Consider the following 18,444-nt stretch of genomic DNA (forward strand, 5'->3'; position numbering starts at 1 on the left):
TATCTCTCAACATGAGGACCAAAAAGTGTCAATGCCAGTAAAGCAGGCCATCGTGGGGTGGAGAAATCTGAATAAATCAATAAGAGGCAAAGCCAAAACACTGGGTGTGTCAAAATCAACTGTTTGATAGTGTTAAGAAGCAAAAATGCACTGGCGAGCTCAGCAATAGCAAACAACCTGGTGGACCATGGAAGACCACTGTGGTGGATAACCGAAGAATACTTTAAATTGTGAAGAAAAACCCCTTTTCAACTGTCAAACAGATCAAGAACACTCTCCAGGAAGTAGATGTGTCATAGACTGCCATAAAGAGAAAACTACACCAGCATGATCTCAGAGGGTTTATCGCAAGATGAAAACCACAGGAAAGCATCAAGAACAGGACAGCCGGGCTAGAGTTTCCAAAAAGTGCATTTAAAAAGCTGTAGACCTAGGACAAAGTCTTTTGGACAGATGATATGAGTATTGACTTGATGCCAAGGTGATGGAAAGAGGAAAATGTAGGGAAAGAAAGGAACTGCCTATGGTCCAAAGCACCCCTCTGTGAAACATGATGGAGTAGTGCTATGGTTTGGGCATGTATAGCTGCTACTGGAACTGGCTTACTTCTCTTTATTGGTGATGTGACTCCTGGTGGCAGTAGCAGGATGAATTCTGAAGTGTACATAAACATCTTGTCTGCTCAGATCCAACCGAATCCCTCAGAACTCATTGAATGGAGCTTCACCTTGCAGCCGAACAGTGACCCCATACTGCTAAAGCAACCAAGGTGTTTTTCAGGTTCAAAAAGTGGAATGTTGTTCACTGGGTAAGTCAATTGCCTGGCCTGAATCCAACTGAGTATGCGTTTGACTTGCAGAACTGAAGATGGCTGCAGTACAGGCCTGGTAGTGCATCACCAGGGAGGATACCCAGCATCTGGTGATGGCTATGGGATTCAGACTTCAGGCTGCAAACAAATATGATAATTTATAACCTTTTACACCATAGGCTCAGAACATTTTGAGTAAAAATGAATAAGCAGCAGCTTGATTATGTGGTTTCATGTGGTGCAGTTTGACTGTACTGTCCCATTTATTGTTATCATCCAAACGGATGAAACAGTCTCCATTATGAAGGGGAAAAATAAAATGTTTACATAAACCACAAGTGAAAAACTGATGCACATGTGTGTATATATATATATATATATATATATATATAAGTAATATTACAGCTGCAAATATTGTATGCTCTCTAGAATGTGAAATAGAATGGAAGGAAGAGGGGGGGAGGTGTTCACCTCAAGCCCCTCAACCGCTACCAAGTGTTACACGGCAGCCATTTTAGCACACGTGTGAGCCGAGGTGGAGAGAGGAGGGCTTGTCTAGTCAGATAAACTGGGGCATGATTAGGTGGTCAGATAAAGAGAAGTAGGAATTTTGGCCTGGAACCCAATGGAACCTACTGCTCTCAACAACCCGCGTTGAGCGCCAGAAGTACTCGCTGGACAAATCGCCAAGTCTTTAAATTCACAGGCAACATATTGACTCCGTTTTATAATTTATTTGTTTTTGAAAAGCCGTGCTTTTTCTTCTGTTTTTCTATCCGCGTTTTTTTTTTTTTAAATGGAGCGGTTTGACAGCGCGCGCAAAGCCTCGTCTGTGAGCTCTGCTCCAAGGTTGTGCCGGGTCTTTGCGGGTCCGCGGGTCTTACTGATCTGAGCCCCCCTCGGTGTCTGCCTGGTAAGCCCCGTTCGCCGGCGAGCCGTAAATTCTGCTTTCCTGAGCGGGGCTGAAATGTCAGGGAGGCCTCAGCTTGACAGACACATCAGTCGGGGCCTGGAGGAGCTCGTCCAGCTCGGCGCGGCGCAGAGCAGAGCGGAGCGGGAGGGACGAGCGGGGGGCCCCCCAATTGCTCTCAGATTCGCATCGACAAGGAGTCTAATCGGCGCAATTTTGGGCGCCGTACCCCGTGAAGACAGACATTCATCGGCGTGTCAGCGGAGCGGCGGGGAGATTAACGCGACGCGCCTCCATCGACTGGCGGGGGCCAGATAGAGCCTCCGCGCGCGCGCCCCTTCTCCTCATTTCCTGCCGAATAAAGGCGGCCGGCGGCTTCTCCATTCCTGTCCTTTGTGAAGGGGGGGGGGGCCGGGGGAGGTGGGTGGGGGGGTAGGGGGTGTGTTGGGGGGGGGTGGGGGGACACTGAGGGGATGCCGTGGTGTTCTAAATGTAATATACTTCGTTAGCGCTCTGTATCTGATGGCACTCCTCCATTCATTACATTTGCAGTCAGTATCTTGGTAACCTGATTCCCCAGGCATGTAATCTCATTGAAGGCACACGCGTACGCTTGAGAGTCATTTTCTTCCTGGGTCTGTGTGTGCTTGTGTGTTGTATGTGTGTGTGTGTGTGTGTGTGTGTGTGTGTGAGAGAGTATGTGTGTGTTTGTGTCTGTTTCTGTTGGTGTGTGTGTGTGTTTGTGTCTATATGTCTGTGTGTATGCGTGTGTGTGTGTGTGTGTGAGAGTATGTGTGTGTTTGTGTCTGTTTCTGTTGGTGTGTGTGTGTTTGTGTCTATATGTCTGTGTGTATGCGTGTGTGTGTGTGTGTGTGTGCTTGTGTGTTGTGTGTGTGTGTGAGAGAGTATGTGTGTGTTTGTGTCTGTTTCTGTTGGTGTGTGTGTGTTTGTGTCTATATGTCTGTGTGTATGTGTGTGTGTGTGTGCGTGTGCTTGTGTCTACGTGTCTGTCTCTGTCTGTGTACGTGTGTGTGTGTGTGTGTTACAGAGCTTACCTCACATAATGCGCACACACCCTGTTGCTCGGCCTGTCCTGTAGTTCTCATCAGTCAGCGATTCTCAGAGAGAGAGCAGGGCTACAGGGAGGCCTCCTCCTAACCTTGACGCCCCACATCCCAAAGCACTAAAGCTGTACAGTATAAACCTGAGTTGTTAAGAACTTGGCGATCTGACACCTCAGCTGAAGAGGGGGTTTCGTAGCGGGTAGGTTTTTAAGCGTCTGACAACTCGAAACTTTTTTTTTTTTTTCGTGTGTGTGTGTGTGTGTGCTTTTTTCTTTAAACTGGTAATTGATCCAGGCGCGGACGCCCCATTCATCTCTCACATGTCTTTCTGCAGTAAAGCTGTCAGTACAAATCTTATCACATGCGGCTACATTTGTTTTCTGCAGTGATTTATGACGGCTTTGAAAAGGTCTGGTGATCCCATAGGCTCCTGTAATTCCGAGGCTTCTCCCCGTCAATAGAATGGATTCCTGACACTTCAGACAGCGTTTTTGGAGCCCATTTGATAAATCAGTGCTCCTTGTTTATATTAATTGATTAGGAGCAGGCTCCCCGGTGGATTCATCAAATACCATGACAGAGTCTGCCCTTACCCCCCCCCCCCACACACACACACACACCCACACACACACACGCCCCTTATGGCCCTGACCGGCGCCGAGGCGACGCGCAGGCTAACGAGCGCTAGCGCCGGGCGGCGCCTCCTGAGGGCTTCCGCCGCCCGTTTCCACGCCGCGGCCCCTCTTCACCCGGAACTGCCGGGCAGGAGTTCGGGGTTCCGGAAGGCGCCCCCGCCGCCGCCGCGGCCCCCGCCGCACGCGCTGGGGTCTCGTGCCGCGGTAGCCGCCCGCGCCGCGGAGCTGAGCGCGCCAGACGGCTCTTTTCTCTCTCTCTCCCGCCCCTCTCTTCCTGTCTGAGGATTAGCGCCCCTTTGTTTACTCTATCCTTCTCCTGCGCTCGGTAAGCGGTGCGCTTCACGGAGCCGAAGGCGTGCTAACGAGAAGCGGGATCCCAGATTTACAAACGGAGGAGCGCTCGCAACGGACCCGTCATATTTCTGTCGGCCAGAAAAGCCGCAAAGCGATCTCTCCTCGTGTAGCTTTTGGATGTTTGTCGTATGTATGTTTCTCTCTTAGGAATCTTTGGTTTGTGACCCAAGAATTAGCATGAATAGACTGTGAAATTTTATATTACAACCAGAGTCCATTCTTTGATAACCGGTATTTTTCAAGTCTACCAAAGTTTTTTTTTTCAGTAAAATCTGCGCTGATGCTGATTTAGAACATATGGTTTAGTAGGAAATATTGTATTTCATGTGAAATGTAGCGATTGAGAAACATTTTATTCCCGTATCCTTTCAAAAATATTTTAAAAAAATTTGTGTTTTTGTAAATTCTGATTTTGAATTTCACTATGATACAATATCAGCATTTTGTCTTTCCATATTTTGTTTGATATTTGCAGTGATAGAAATGAGTTTCTCACACATTCAAAATTTGACTTCATATTTTCAGTGTTTCTTCACTGCATGTTTTATGTCTCTTTAGGGTTACCATTAATTGTAAGAAGATAACAATGACCAGTATTTAATATTAGGAGTAACAATTTACATTATTTATTTACTAAACTAAGTAGATTTGAAGTACATTAATGGAGAGCTTACAATTCCAGTTTTTTTTATACTGTTAAGTGAAACCATGGTAATGTAAGAAATGGGAATTAATGGGAACATTTCAGATTAAAATTCAGGATTAATGCTAAATAAAGCAGTAATAAACTCAGTATTCCCTGTTAAACACACAGTTGATATTTAGTCTAAATAAAAATGTATTTATTGTAATATTTGTAAGAAGGCCATTAAAATGTTTCCCTAGGCAAGGTTACAATATTCACTCTCATTATGTCATATGTGCTTCTCTACAGTGCATGTTATAACATTTTCTCAATTTGGCCACCCTGATTCTTTAATATATTTTATCAGCTAACCATGAAGAATGTATTAGATTTTTAGAAATGAAGTCATATCATTTCACTTTAATTTTAAGAACTTGAGCATAATTTTAAAATGTGAACCCAGTTTGTCCGTTATGATCATTAGTTTCTTGATTTGGTAAAATGCTTTACCTTCTGCTTTGACATTTCTAAATGAAAAGCTGTACTGCCTGCTTTTTTCACTGAGATGTGTCCCGGTCTTCAGGGTTTGAAATTGTTTCTCTGCTGCTGATGTTTACAAAGTCCACATTTAGGAGCCACCCGTGTTTTGAAGCCGTTTTCATTGTCGCGTTTCTCATCTTCAGTACTTCTCCGTTCTTAAGAAAAAATATGACCGTTCCTCCCCATTTCGATTCGCCACCCACGAGAAGAAAAAACACACGGCGATGCTCGGGCGATGAAGGATTTTCGGAGGATGCTGGAGGCGTATGTATTACCCAGAATCCCACGCTGAGAGCGCCCCCGTCAGGCCGGGCTCTGGAACGGCAGGCCGCGCGGCGTCTCCGGGGCTCGGGGCCTAATTGAATCTCCCCTCGCCGCTCCCGGGCTCCTTTATTACCCACGCACGCTCGGCCCTTTTTAAACCCCCCTGTAAGCCCCCCGCTGACCCGCCCCCGCCATTAGCCCTGCCTGGCGCGGGCCGGGACGTCTACGGGCGGCGAGGAGGTGCGCAGGCCCCATTAAGGAGTTAACGAGGGGCTTCCGCGGCTCCGGGGGCTTAAGGAACAGCGCCGCCTTCGCCAGAACCCCCCCTCGGCCCCCCCTCCACTCACACACACACCTGGACGCGGCATTGATCTGGAGCTCGGTGTTAAAGAAAAGTGAGGTTAGGATTCTAGCTTTAGCCAACGGGGTCCCCTGGCACCACGCCCACCTTCAGAGACACACGCCTCACACACACACACACGCACACAGGCCTCACACACAAATAAAGGGATTAGATCAGAGGCAGAGGGATAAGTGAGGGTGTATTGGCATCCCTCGCCTCACACGCTCAAAGGAAAAGGACGCTGACGTTGTGAGGCAGGTTCAACAGAGGGCACGTGCCGTTGACATGCCGGTCTAAGCGCCATCCCGGTCGCCAGATGCACAGCGAAAACCCGCGTGCCATTCGGCAGGCCCTCAGGGAAGCGCTCATGTACATGTGGGCAGGTCTGCTCGGCACAGGTCGGTCTTGATAGCGCTGTACCTCAAGGCATCAGTACAGTGGTCAAAGAGCTAGCAAACTCGTGCATAGAGAACCGCTTTCAATTAGCACACGAGTTGTGTGAGAGAGGGACTCCTCTGCCAAATGAAACTATGTTAGCATTGTGTATCTGAGAGGCATCGTATCTTATCGGTTTCTGCATCTTGGTGCTCTTTTCATTTTCCCCTTTAATCCTCTCAAATATTTGTAGTTTGTGTTAGCATTGCTAAGCTTCTGCTTACTGGTGCTGATGTGCACCAGATCCTCACGGTTCTGCATCTCATGGGGATCTTCCACATTCTTCCTTACTGGAGCTGGGGACACACTCGTCAATGACGGATCCTCTACCGATGGAGAAATATGAGTGTGTCAGAGCCAGCTGTGGACATAGAGTATACCAGCGGGGGCAGGCTTGGGTGTGACTTTCAGACCCTCTAACGTTCATAGCTTTTCCCGCCATTTGGTGTTTCCTGTTGCTACTGTTCAGTCAGTTTTCAGTCAGTGGCATGTCCCCATCCTCCCCCCCCCAACATCATATGTTCCAAGAGCCTGGTCTGGTACGGGTTCATATCAGCAGAACTGCGCCATGAAGCGGAATTCTGAGGTGCCGGGGGCTCTGCGCGGCGAACTCTAACCTTTTTAAACCGCTGCTCGCTTTTGAGCTCCCGACGCCTCGGAGACACCCGGAGTCCTGAGGGCCCAAACGCGCTTCCACCGTCTTCGTCTTCACGAGCGCGGCGTCTTCCCAACACCCCCTTCGGGCGTCAGACAACACCCGGACCACCGTAGTTCTTGGTTCCGCGTGATTTTTTTTACTTCCCCTCGGGTTCGGTGGCCTCGGGGGGGGCGGGGGGTGGGGGGGATACGGCAAGGCCGCGCGGGCGCAGGGCCGCGGTCGCCAGCCGGATTATAAATGTGCGCTAACGAAGCTCTGCATGCGAGGTTTGTTAATGAGTGCTGAAGAACCAGCGGGGTTGCGCTATACCAACTCCCGGAGTGTAACCAAATAGATTATGATATCACTTATCTCAGCGCTGTTCTGGCTAATTACATTTATTGATTAATGGGTTGCGGGGTTCACAGCATCATCGCCTGTGAGGACAGCAACAGCCCTCGGAGTGCTCAGACAGAAATAACCGAAATCCCAAACTGTTCAGAAATGCCTTCCGAACGCAAGGCTAGCGTTCAGAAACACCCCATTAGCCATGATCTGTTTGTCTTCTCTTTCTGTTTGGAAAACAGCTTTAAGGCCATTGGAAATTCTATAAGGGCTCTGTTCTAGAACGTTCTCTGGAATTATGATGTCACGCCGCATTTGTTCATAACTCCCCTTTACCAGGCGCATGGTGGAAAACTTGCTTCACATTTGTGGCTGTCTGTTGCGGAGGCATTCAAGTGTACGCCATGTCCACCATTGTGAGTCGCTCTAGGCAAGACCATCTGCTGAGCAGACAATTGGTCGGATGAATGAATAAATTAATATGTATATAGTTAGATATACTGATACATAAACAATTCAACGAGGCACAATTAGGAGCGAGATCGCAAATGCCCTCCGCTATATTTTACGGGAGATTTTCTGAGCCACTGGTCCTTCACGGTTATGTAAATTCATGCAAATGAGAGGCTGCATGACCGTGCCAGCTTGTGCTGGGGTCCCAGGTGATACAACAGGAAGTGACACGTGCCCTTGCCCCCGTGCTACCCGGCGACCGGAGGATGGGCGGAGAGGCGGTCCGCCGGCGTCAAGGGCGAACTGGGCCAGGTGCGAGTCTGCCCCGCCCGCCTTCGTCATGTGATCGCGTGTCTGCTTTGTCAGTGGTTGCCTGACTCTCCCTGTCATGTCTGGTTCTGCAGCCATGCAGTCAGTATGTTTCTATATAATAAAGGAGCGGGTTGATTTAAAAAATATACATTCTTCTGTCTTAAGTGGCAATGTGCGATGCTGTGGCCTAATCACGCCTAGAGGAAACAGGATATGATGCGTCCAACTCCCTCCCCCCGCCGGCCTCACGCCAAATTCGCCGCACTAAAACGAGCGCGAGCGCCGGCGCTTCCCTGCGTTTGCCAGGGCCGGTTTGACTACAGGCAGACGGCTTAACTGGAGAGGTGACGGGAGTTGCATTAAGTGCCGTTTCTCATGGAGACAACAGACCAATCGCGCCTCCCGGTTCTATCTGCCCAGATCGGAGCTCATGGCCAGATAATTCTCGAGGTGGGGGGGGGGGGGGGTTGCTCCTGTGGGAGAAAGGACGCCATTTAGAACGGTTCGCCCTTTTCTCACTTTCTGCATGTTCCGTGAAACAATACCTTCGCCATCAGCGCCGGGCTGGATGCTGAAATTGAGGTCCTTAGTTGGATTACACCCCATTTTCCGACTTGGAAAGGGGAACACCTACGGTGCTTAGACAGTTGACAGGTTTTGCTTTGTGAACAAATGGAATTGTTTAATGCTTGATCGCCCACCAAATTATACTTGCTTTTTTAACCTTAAATCGGTTATTTAGCACACACACAATAAAATAAAAAAATACCCTTTTCCCGGTTGATTTCTACTTCAAATGAAGCCAGACATTTCAAATTGTGTAAAGATGTATAATTACTGGAAATTTCATTTGGCAAGAGGAAATAAGGGAGAATGAGAGTACTGTGGGAGGTTACAGAGTGCTCATTTTAAACACAAAAGCTGTTTTGCCAGAAGCCTTGTCTAAAACCATAATTACAGCCTGCGCTCGCAGGTTTCCCTTTTTTTGTCTCTTCGTTTTTAGCGCATAGCGTGCTGTTTAGAAGCGGGTCCCTCTCTGTGACTTTTGGGCTGTAATTGAATATAAAAAACGGCTAGACCCGGAAGAGCAAACCGCAGTCACTTCCTGTCCAGCGTCAGTCAGCTTCAGAGGGGTCAGCCTCTCTCCTTCTGCTTGCCAGCTTAGGCCTACGACGCAGTGGCATGCGCCCCACACCCCACCGCCACCGCACACTCAGGCACGCACGCACGCACGTATGGAGCAGCTGTGTTATTTCAGCAGTGTGTGTTTTTGGGAAATTTATCTCCAAATTCGGTTTATGTATGCATTCACCGAGTTTTCCTTCCAACCCCCCTCAGACACAAACACAAACACACACACACACCCACACACATGCCCACACACACACACACACACATAAGGGACAATCTAATCAACACTGCCCTCCGCATTCAACAGAATTATGAAAATGGAAACACAGAACTATTTTGTGTGGAGGAGGAGGAGAATGTGTGTGTGTGTATGCGTGTGTGTGCATCCGTATGCGTTTGTGTACGTGTACGCGCGTGTGTGTATGCGCGTGTATGTTTTTTTTCCCCCCTCCTCGTCTGTTCAATAATTCATCGATTCGGCGCAGCGGGGAAAAGACAGAGATTTATGGCCTGTGATTGTGTCATGTCTGGTTATATCATGTCGATGGGGGGAAAATTGACCACAACTACAAAAGGCTATTTCTGATTTTGTTTGATCACCATGGGAACTCATCAGAGCTCGGGAGGCGAGGGGGAGGCGTCGGGAGAGGAGGGGGGGGGGGGTGGTGGCAGTGCGGGGCGTCGAGGGGGTGGTGGGGTGGTGGGGTGGTGGGGGTGGGTTGGGGGATAGGCGGCCGCGCTTTCATTAAGGGATCACCGCGGCCCCCCGCCGAGTCCCGTCTTCATTTTCTCCCTCCCCGGCGCTCCCCCCGGCCCGAGAGCGCATTCCCCATTCCGCGCCAGCCGCTCCGATTAATATGAAACCGTTAGGAGAAAATGAGAGTTTATTGATTTGTTTTAGGGCGCGCGCGCGCTGCTGGCGCTGAGTGTTATTCAGATTCACAGAGGGCCGATAGATAAGTGATTTCAATAAGGAGACAGAGAGCGATGCGGCCCGCGCCCGGGCTGGGGGAGCATCGACGCTGGCACGTTTAATCTCTCTTACTGAGGGCTAATCATTACTTTCTCTCTCTCTCTTTTTTTTTTTTTTTGGTTTTGCAGGTGATTTCATTTGGGTTAGGGAGTGTAGTTGTGGGTGGGGGGTGGAGAAGGGGGGGGTGGAATTGGGGGGTGTTTGACAGAATGAGAAACCACAATGGTAATGTCCCAGGGATGGGGGGGGGGGGGGGGGGGGGGAGGGAAAAAAAAAAAGTGAAATTACCTCCCACCCCATGACACTTCCTCTTTATGGAAAAGCAGTGGGATGTGACCGGAGGGGATGGGGGTTATTGCCTCCACAGATTTCTCCTCAGGCCCGATTTTCATTTGTAAGGTGGCCAGTGATCTGCGGCGGGGGCCTTACCAGCTGGAGTCAGAGGGGCCCCGCTCCGCCGGGCGGGGGGGGGGCGGGGGGAGGTGGCGGGGGGGGTCGCGGGGGTCAGGCCGTGGCCACCGTGCCATTCTGCTCATTTGAGCCCGGAGAGCGGCGCTTGCATATTGCTACTGTACCAGACTCCCCCCTCCCCCCCCCCTCAGCGCTCACCAGCCCCGTCAGCTGGGCGGCCCGCTCTTCTGAGGTGTTGCCTGGTGACACGCATTTTACTGCCAGCGCCAAACTGGATGTGGATTATATTTTTAGTGTTTCAAGTGTGGCGTACAGTATTTAAAACTATTCTGAAGCTGTGCTTCATATGGTTAATGAAAGCAAATGTGCGCTAAAGAAATGGCTGAAGTAAATCGGTACTCACAAAGAAAATATAATAGATTTAACAGTGTAGTTATTTTTACATTGGGGTGGTGGTGTTTAACAAAATATTTATTTCAGATTGGTGTTAAACTTCACACCGTTCATTTATAATCTGTAACGCGAGATGGGTCTGTTCATTGTGGGTCAATGATTATCGCTCTTTGAATTTGGTTTGAACCTGTTCCCTTTTTTTTTTTTTAAGTGTTTTATATTTTGTTGTTCAGGCTTTCCGTTTGGCTTGGCCTAATAAAAACCGCCCCCTCCCCACCCCACACAAAAAAAGAAATGTGTCTGTCTGTAACGTAACTGCTTCATCGCTATCACATGTATTTATTTATTTTTCTTTACCTGCGTCTTGGGCGTGGACGCTTCTGAGCTGCATCTCAGTTTAAAAAAAAAAAAAGAGCAAACGCAGTCGGGAAACGAGCGACTGGTAAAACATTTGGACTGGAGTCTGCTCGGAGGTGTCAGGCGGCGTCTTCGGAGCCGAGCGGGCTGAGCGGAGAGAGTGCCGTTCGCGCGCCCCCTCCGCGAGCTGGCTTTTGCTCTTCGCTGTCACCGCTTCTGAAGGTTGAAGGGAAAAGCGGTGTCAGAAAGCTGATTGGTAGCGCGGAATTCTCCGAGACAATCTGAATCTCATATTCAGCTTCTTTGCCACAGTGGATTAAGATGATCTAAGGGGGGCTTTGAGCGCTCGATAAAAATCAGGCCACGGAGAGAAAGAGCAGAGGGAGAAATTTGACCCTTTTTGTCCTTCAAAGTTAATTGTTAAAGTTTCCCCCCCTCACTATTCCCCCCACCCACCCATCCCCACACTCCCACCCCACCCTCAGTTCCCGGTGTTTTTCTGAAGTGGGCTCATTTTGTTTAAGAATTTATGGATTTTTTTTTTCTCTCTCTCCTTCTTGCGTTGAAATGCAAATGGACGAGCCCAAAAAGCCTGAAGTTTCTCGAGAGCCGCTCTTGTCGTCTCTCGCATGTGATTGTTTCTGTCGAAGCTGATTTTAGGAAAGCTTTATTAAGTTTCCCCTTCAATAAAGAAATTGCAAATATGAAAATTAAGACACCATTGTCCTCAAGTGTCACAGTGATTTCTCCCTTTTACCGCCCATTCTCTTTCTGAATCGCGAATGTCCTAAATTGACGTTGTTCTGCCGTAGACTAATTGAGCGGCTGCCTTTCTATAGAACGTAACCAATCCTTTTCTCCGACACTGTATTTTTAAATCTTTGTTCGTTGTTTCCCACTGTGAATGAACCCATGGCAGTAAATACCCTGAAAGGTAAATGACTGACCAGTCAAATAAATGATCTCATTTGTAATTATATTCTCAGAGATGTTTTTCATGAGAGAAATGAGCGAGAAACTAAATTGTTTGCAATCGTCCTCAGCCTTTGTCCACGTGACCGTACGTCCCTTTCACCGGCCAACGAAGATCCCTTTCACTGGCCAACGAAGACCCCTTTCACTGGCCAACGATAAGCCCGCCGTGCGTAGCCTCGTATCCGGGAGCGTGCACGGGAGAGACCCAAACATCCACTCCTCTTCCCACGATGCACCTCCTTACGCTCGGAGGAGTGACAGGCTTCGGTCGGAGGCGGGCAGATTAAGGCGGAGCGGAGAAGTGGCACAATGTGGTATTAGAGCGCCTCGGAGAGAGAGAGAGAGAGAGAGAGGCTGTCTGCTCCTCCAGTAAATCTGGGCCCTTCTCTGTCACAGCCCAGTAAACGGTTACTGTAATCTGAGCCGTGTAACACTCGAGTGGCCCAGAGAACGCTCTCCGCACTTAATAGTTGAGCGGTGATATATAGTGTACCGCCGAAGCTGAAGGAACGCGGACGGGCTCTGCCAACAGATACAGGGGTGGGGGAGGGGTGTGTGTGTGGGTGGGGGGGGGGGGGGGGGGGGGGCACGGTTATTGGGCAAAGGGGCGTGGAGCAGACGGGAGAAGCGGCTCCCCCGCTCGGAAAGCGTTTGTTTGGATTGCGGGATCGAGCCACGTCGCTCCATCACCGCCCTGGGCTTGGCACCGTCCACGCCATTCATCATCGCTACGCCAAAGAGTGCGTCGGCATGGAAACTTTCCAGAGCCTTTTAAGGCCCCCCTCTCCCCGCCCCCCCCCCCCCCCCCCCTCCTCGAATGCATTTGGTTATTAGACAAATGAAGTAAAGGCGTTTGCCTACTTCATTCTCATTCTTGGCAGCGTGCTTTTATCATAAGGCAGATAGTCATTAATTTACAGAATCAACGCTGGGAACATCTTTTGTGATCTCATATTAAATTTTCCCCCCGAATCCGCCCCTTGGCAAAAATTACTCACATCGTTAAAAAATATTTAATTAGGCTGTAGTTTATACCCGGGCCGCTGGGGAGATGTGATTTGCATGAGGCGGGTGGCTCTTTTTGTTCGTGAGGGAGATTGGATGTGAGTGGGGGGGGTGGGGGGGTGGGGGGGTTCAGAGGGTCAGAGCCTCAGCCAAGGACTCCCGTTTGCCAAGGTCAGACAGGTAGCGGGGCTCTCCCTCGGGTCCCTCCGCGGAGAAGACAGCCCCCAAATTGTTCTTAATTACCGGCTTCCTTAAAACCAGTGCCTTGTTTTTCTTTCAGAGAATCCCCCCCAGCCGCCCCCCTACCTCCACCCAAAAACACACACACGCACACACACACGCACACACACACACACAAACACACACACACACACACACACACACACACGCGCGTACCCTCAGCACCTCCGTGTTTATTCAGTCCCCGCATGCGTTTTTCCCGCTCTTTCTGAACAGATAGCTGGAGACAGAGAGAGGTTATGTGCTGGAGGCCTCACAATTAGCTATTCCACAGAAAAGCCAGTTTCCATAGCGGTCACACTCGCCCAGTCATCAGGGCCCCTACCCAAGACGTGCAAGGGTTTTTGTTTTTTATTTTTAACTGTTCCGCTTTAAAGTGCAGCTCATTGGCAGCGATGTCATTTACATGGGATTAAAGGGTCATTACCAGCACTGTTTTATCCAACACCCCCCCCCCCTCTTCAGTGACAGCTGTTGTTGGAATAAGTATTTAATTGCATAGGGCACATCAACACTGTTTAATGGCACCAGGTAACCAAAAGCAGTGTACAAGGCCAGTTTTTTTTGTATGCGTCTTAATGACTGATTCATAACAGAGTAATTACTGAAGGTTATTCATGGCTTACACAAGGAGCAATTTGCAAGTCGGGGGTGGGGGGGGGGGGCTGGGTGAGGCATTTGGGGATGGGGGGGGCTTGTGTGAAAATTCTATGGAAAAATGCAGCCTTTTCTTTTTCATGGAAAAGCCTATGTGCCAAGTGTTATCAATAGAAAGCAGTGAAATACGTATCATTAATATAACAGTAATTATATGCTATCAAACTTATAATATTCCATTTAGTTAATGTTACATTCAATAATTAATTCATTCTGAAGCCTAGAGCCAACATCAGTTTCAGTTTTTTTTTTTTTTTTTTTGAATACTGCTTTATAAAGAGGTGACAATATTTTAATATCGGGGTGTGAAATGTGAAGTGCGCAGTGAGAATTTTTTTCAATTCTTCTCCCTCTTCTGATCTGTTCATATTTGTATTCTTCAATTGTCAGCAGTGAAGTTTAACTGTCTGCTATTTCACATTCTCCTCCTGTCTGTTTTTCTGTAGTTTAATAAGTAAATATAAGAAAATTTTGCTTTTATAAATGGTGTTTTTTTTTAAATTCCAGGTTGACATTGAGCTTGCGCACAACTGGCAGAGTGCAAACAAATCCAAAGTGCTTCTCTTCATTTAGCTGATGCGGGCCTATTGTGTGGCAGGTCATGTTTGATCTCCCTGCAGTGCCTTTAATGCCATCCTGTTTCAGAATCTTTTTCTCACGCGCTGCACGTCTTTTTCTCGTTAGGCTAACCGGTTGCGATGAGGCGAAAGAACGAGATTCGCAAAGAAACAGAAGCGTTCAAAAAAAAAAAGGGGGCTTATTTGACATTTGGGTCTGTTCCGTTTCCTGAACCGGTTTATTTTGGCGAGCGCACTTCCTGTCTCTGCGCAGCGCGAGCGCGCGTCATCGCTCTGGACGAATGGCGGTAACCGGCTGCCGCGCGCTGACGTCCAGGCCGCCTTCCCTCAGACGCCGCGATCACCGGCAGGTTAAACGCAGGCGGCGAGGGGGGGGGGCGTGCGCTCCGACGCCATTCGCTGAATAATTTCGCCATGACGAGGAGGGGGTTGGCAGGATCTCTATCGCCTTTCGATAGAAACGAAAGATCGACGAACCCCCTCAGGGCTGGGGCCCATCGACGAAGTGGCAAAAAAAATGACATCCTGTTTGGGTCGAGACGCGGCGCCGGTACAGTACAATCGCTATCTCCCAGTTCGCGGGAGCAGTCGGACGAGGGGGGAGGGGGGATGGAGGGGGGGTTGGGCGGGGGTGGGTTTGTGGAAGACAGGCAGCAAACTGTCCGTCATGTGATGAAATTTGACAGCGGGGGATTATGGCTTTGATGGAGCAGAACAGCTAATAGAAGAAGCTGACATTTTTGAAAAACCCTGCTAATTAAGGCCTTTCCTCTCCTTAAAATGAAAATAAAAGTCTCGTCTCTTTCCGATTTTTTTTTTTCTTCTCCTCCTCCTTACGGTTGGCGAATCAGGTGTTTTCATTAATATGTGCCAGTCAGTCTTAATAAGGAGGGAGGGCATGGGGGAGTTATTATTGAGTGACCTTCTACAAAATAAGCATGTTGCTGAGGGCGGCGTCGGCGTCGGCGCCGGCGCGGCTGTGAAAGCGGAGCTCATTTACAATGCAAAAGGCCCCGCCGCCGAAAATCCAAGTGTCCTTTGCGCAATCACAGAGCGTAATCCACCCCTCTCATGTAGCGGACAACACCGCCACTTTACTCCATCTGCCGCCATACAATGGATATTAGGGTATTATTTCTTTATTTTTTTCCCCGCGCCATTGTCGTCGCCTACCCCCCCCCCTTGTCCGTCTCTGCGTGGCGGAGATTAAGGGAGCGGGTGTGGGGGGGTATTGTCGAGCCACTTGTGTCGGGGTAAAGTCGGCTCGTCTCTCCCCGACTGTTAAAATAGTCGTCCGTCGTGTTCATGAATTCTAATATGGACACAAAAGGTTTGTCTTGGTGGCCTGTGAAAGGGAGATAGCTTCGGCGTTTCATCTCCGCTCTGAAATAGATTCTTAAAGCACTTTGTGTAACGCATTCACAGCGACGGCACATTCAGGCGCCACTTCCGCCGTCTTTTTTTTTATTATTCCAGTTTAATCCAATTATAAATTTGAATCACCGTCCCCCCCCTCTCTCTCCCTCTCTCTCTCTCTCTCCCTCTCTCTTTTTCTGGTAATCCATGGTAGAATGCTGCTCTTGAGGTTAAAGACACTGATGTAAGATGATCTGCTTTTCTGGAAAGGAAACCGCGGCAATTGTGCGCTACCTTTTGTTTGATTGCGGATTCAACAGTCTGTAATCTGGTCGTTAGAGAAATCTTTCCCACCCCCTCTTTACAGAAGAAGAAAAAAAAAAAAAGAAAACCCTTTGCAGTCTCTGTCATTCCACTTGGCCCACGAGACAAAGCCAGCCAAGTCTGTCTGCTGAAGAAAGGGAAAGCTGAAAAGAATTATTATGGATTCTTATTTGTGTTGTCTCCTCTCCTCGCTGTTGACTGCAAACAGAACGATGCCTCTATAGTGTCAAGAATGACGCTGAGAAAGGTCTCAAACGTGCGGTTATTTACATCTGTTGTGTACTGTTGTCTGTTGATGCTATTTTACCGTGTGTGAACAGCATTGAGGGAATAATGACAGAATTTAGACTGAGAGTGCTGGGGTCTGTCCACAGCTTGCCAATGAGAGGGAAGCCATTTGCACCACGCTGAGATGTGGTTGTACAGGAGCCACGGGCTAGAGGCTGCGTCTGACATACGGCACCCAGCGAGCTGCTGGAGCTTTAGCTTGCGAAGGGGAGTTAGCGTAACCTGCATGCGGGTGCACAACTTAGTTATTGTTTTTTATAGGAAGTATATTAGTGCTTTTATGAAAATTATTACCAGAGCTCTAAATTCTAATTTCTCTAGAACCGGTGTGAAATGTCTTGTTAACATTAAGAAATCTGTAGGAGGGGAAAAAGCAGACGGTTTTTCAGTCTGTGCTGCTTGTTTCCGATTGATCTTTCCAAGCTGATTTATATTTGTTTCAGCGTTTTCAGTAGCTCCTGCCAGAAATTTCTCCCGAAGACGTGCTCAGGGGTGCGCGGAAGCGTCGCTAGCCGTTTGATTTTGATTTTGATTGATACCGTATCAGTCTGAAGTACTCTGAATGTATAAATAGTGCAACGGCATAATTTATCAAAATTTAGGCGAGGTTTTGACGCGTACGTTTCAATGAAGATTTCGCAGTCCGGGAGAGTTCCGGGAGAGTTTTTTTGGGGGTAATTGTCTATTTGAATACACAAAACGCGCAGTTGAGAAACGGGTCTTCTTTTCACACCGTCGCGTTATTGTATGCGACACACAACAGCGCCAGTAAGCCAAATCCAATAATTATTTAATTTCTTTATTATTGTTTCTGCTCGGAGAAGTAATTTATGAAGGACTAAATGGCTGAGAGGGATTTGACATTAAAGGGATTATTCCCATGTAATCCCCGCGTCCCTGCAGACCCGAACCGATCGCTGCATGACCAAACACCGCTAAAGGAAATGTAGTGCGACCCGATTGTGCATCCGAGGGGATCCGAACCGGGCGCACTCGAACCCGGGACGCGTTATCGTTAACTCACCCCGCCGTTCTTCCTTGTTATCCCCAATTAGCTGCGGCAAATCCCTTCCTCGCCTCATCCTGGGGAAACGAGACCGTTCCGAGGCCATTTTTCTTTTGTTGTCGTGGCGTTCGGTCTGTCAGGAGGGCGAAGATTTGGACACGTGCGGGACGCTGCCTCGTTGAGTTCTCGGGGAGGGGGGGGAAAGGTTGGGTGGTGGGGTGGGGGGGGGGGGGGGGGGCGGCGTGGGGTCACGGTTCAACCGCGGTGGAAAAGAAATCACCTGTTTCTGACACCGGCAGCGAGGGAGGCACGTCCTCTCCTTTTAGTTTTTTTCTCGCCAAATGTTAAAATTCAGAGAGGTCTGTCCTTGTTTTGGTGAAGGGCAGAGGTCGTTTTAATGATGGTGTACAAGCCGCCCATCCCGTCACCTAAATTATTCTACAGATTAGCCTGCTTCTTTCTGAAGATGAAATAAAAGTATTAAACATTTGAGATTTGTTAATGAAATAATAAATGAAAGTGCGTACTCTTTTACCCTTGATAGCAAAAGGGGACGCGCCAAGGATGCTAGCAGCCTCAGGTGGTGTCATTGCCTGTGTAATGGCAGGGGTGATACTGTTCCTGTGTCATTATGAACTCTCAAAAAGGATGTGTTATATGTGTTGGATGTGATATCCGACATACTTTGTGTTCCTACTTTTGTGTTACTTTAAATACATTTTGTGTAAAAGTTACTACTTTTGTTTGACCAATGTACAGTTTATGTGTTACAAACTTTGAGAAGTAATTCAAAATTTGTTGTCTTTAACTAGACATGGAGGTGCGTTTAAGAAATGGCACGTTTTGTGTTGTTGGTAGCACGTCTGTTCTGAGAGTGTAGTGGTGACGTTTTTACCATTGCATGCTGGGTTGTAATCACACGGACGATGCCTTGACGGTGACGCTGTTCGCTGATGACGTTTCCCCTGTCGGCCTGCAGGTGGAGCTGACGGGCAGCAGCGTGTTCGACTACGTCCACCCGG

At 48.7% G+C, this 18,444-nt stretch overlaps 1 protein-coding gene across 5 annotated transcripts in view; it reads left to right on the top strand.

The window, feature by feature from the left end:
• Positions 1–18,444, top strand: part of LOC135252213 (neuronal PAS domain-containing protein 3) — a 300,620-nt gene that overhangs the window by 226,343 nt on the left and 55,833 nt on the right. For all 5 annotated transcript variants that reach the window (XM_064330040.1, XM_064330056.1, XM_064330047.1 and 2 more), the window contains one exon: positions 18,402–18,444. This exon is cut by the window's right edge and continues 132 nt beyond it. In XM_064330040.1, coding sequence (XP_064186110.1) covers positions 18,402–18,444 — 43 coding nt within the window. The remainder of the gene's footprint in view (positions 1–18,401) is intronic.

The sequence above is a fragment of the Anguilla rostrata genome, chromosome 1, assembly GCF_018555375.3.
Source record: "Anguilla rostrata isolate EN2019 chromosome 1, ASM1855537v3, whole genome shotgun sequence".
NCBI lineage: Eukaryota > Metazoa > Chordata > Actinopteri > Anguilliformes > Anguillidae > Anguilla > Anguilla rostrata.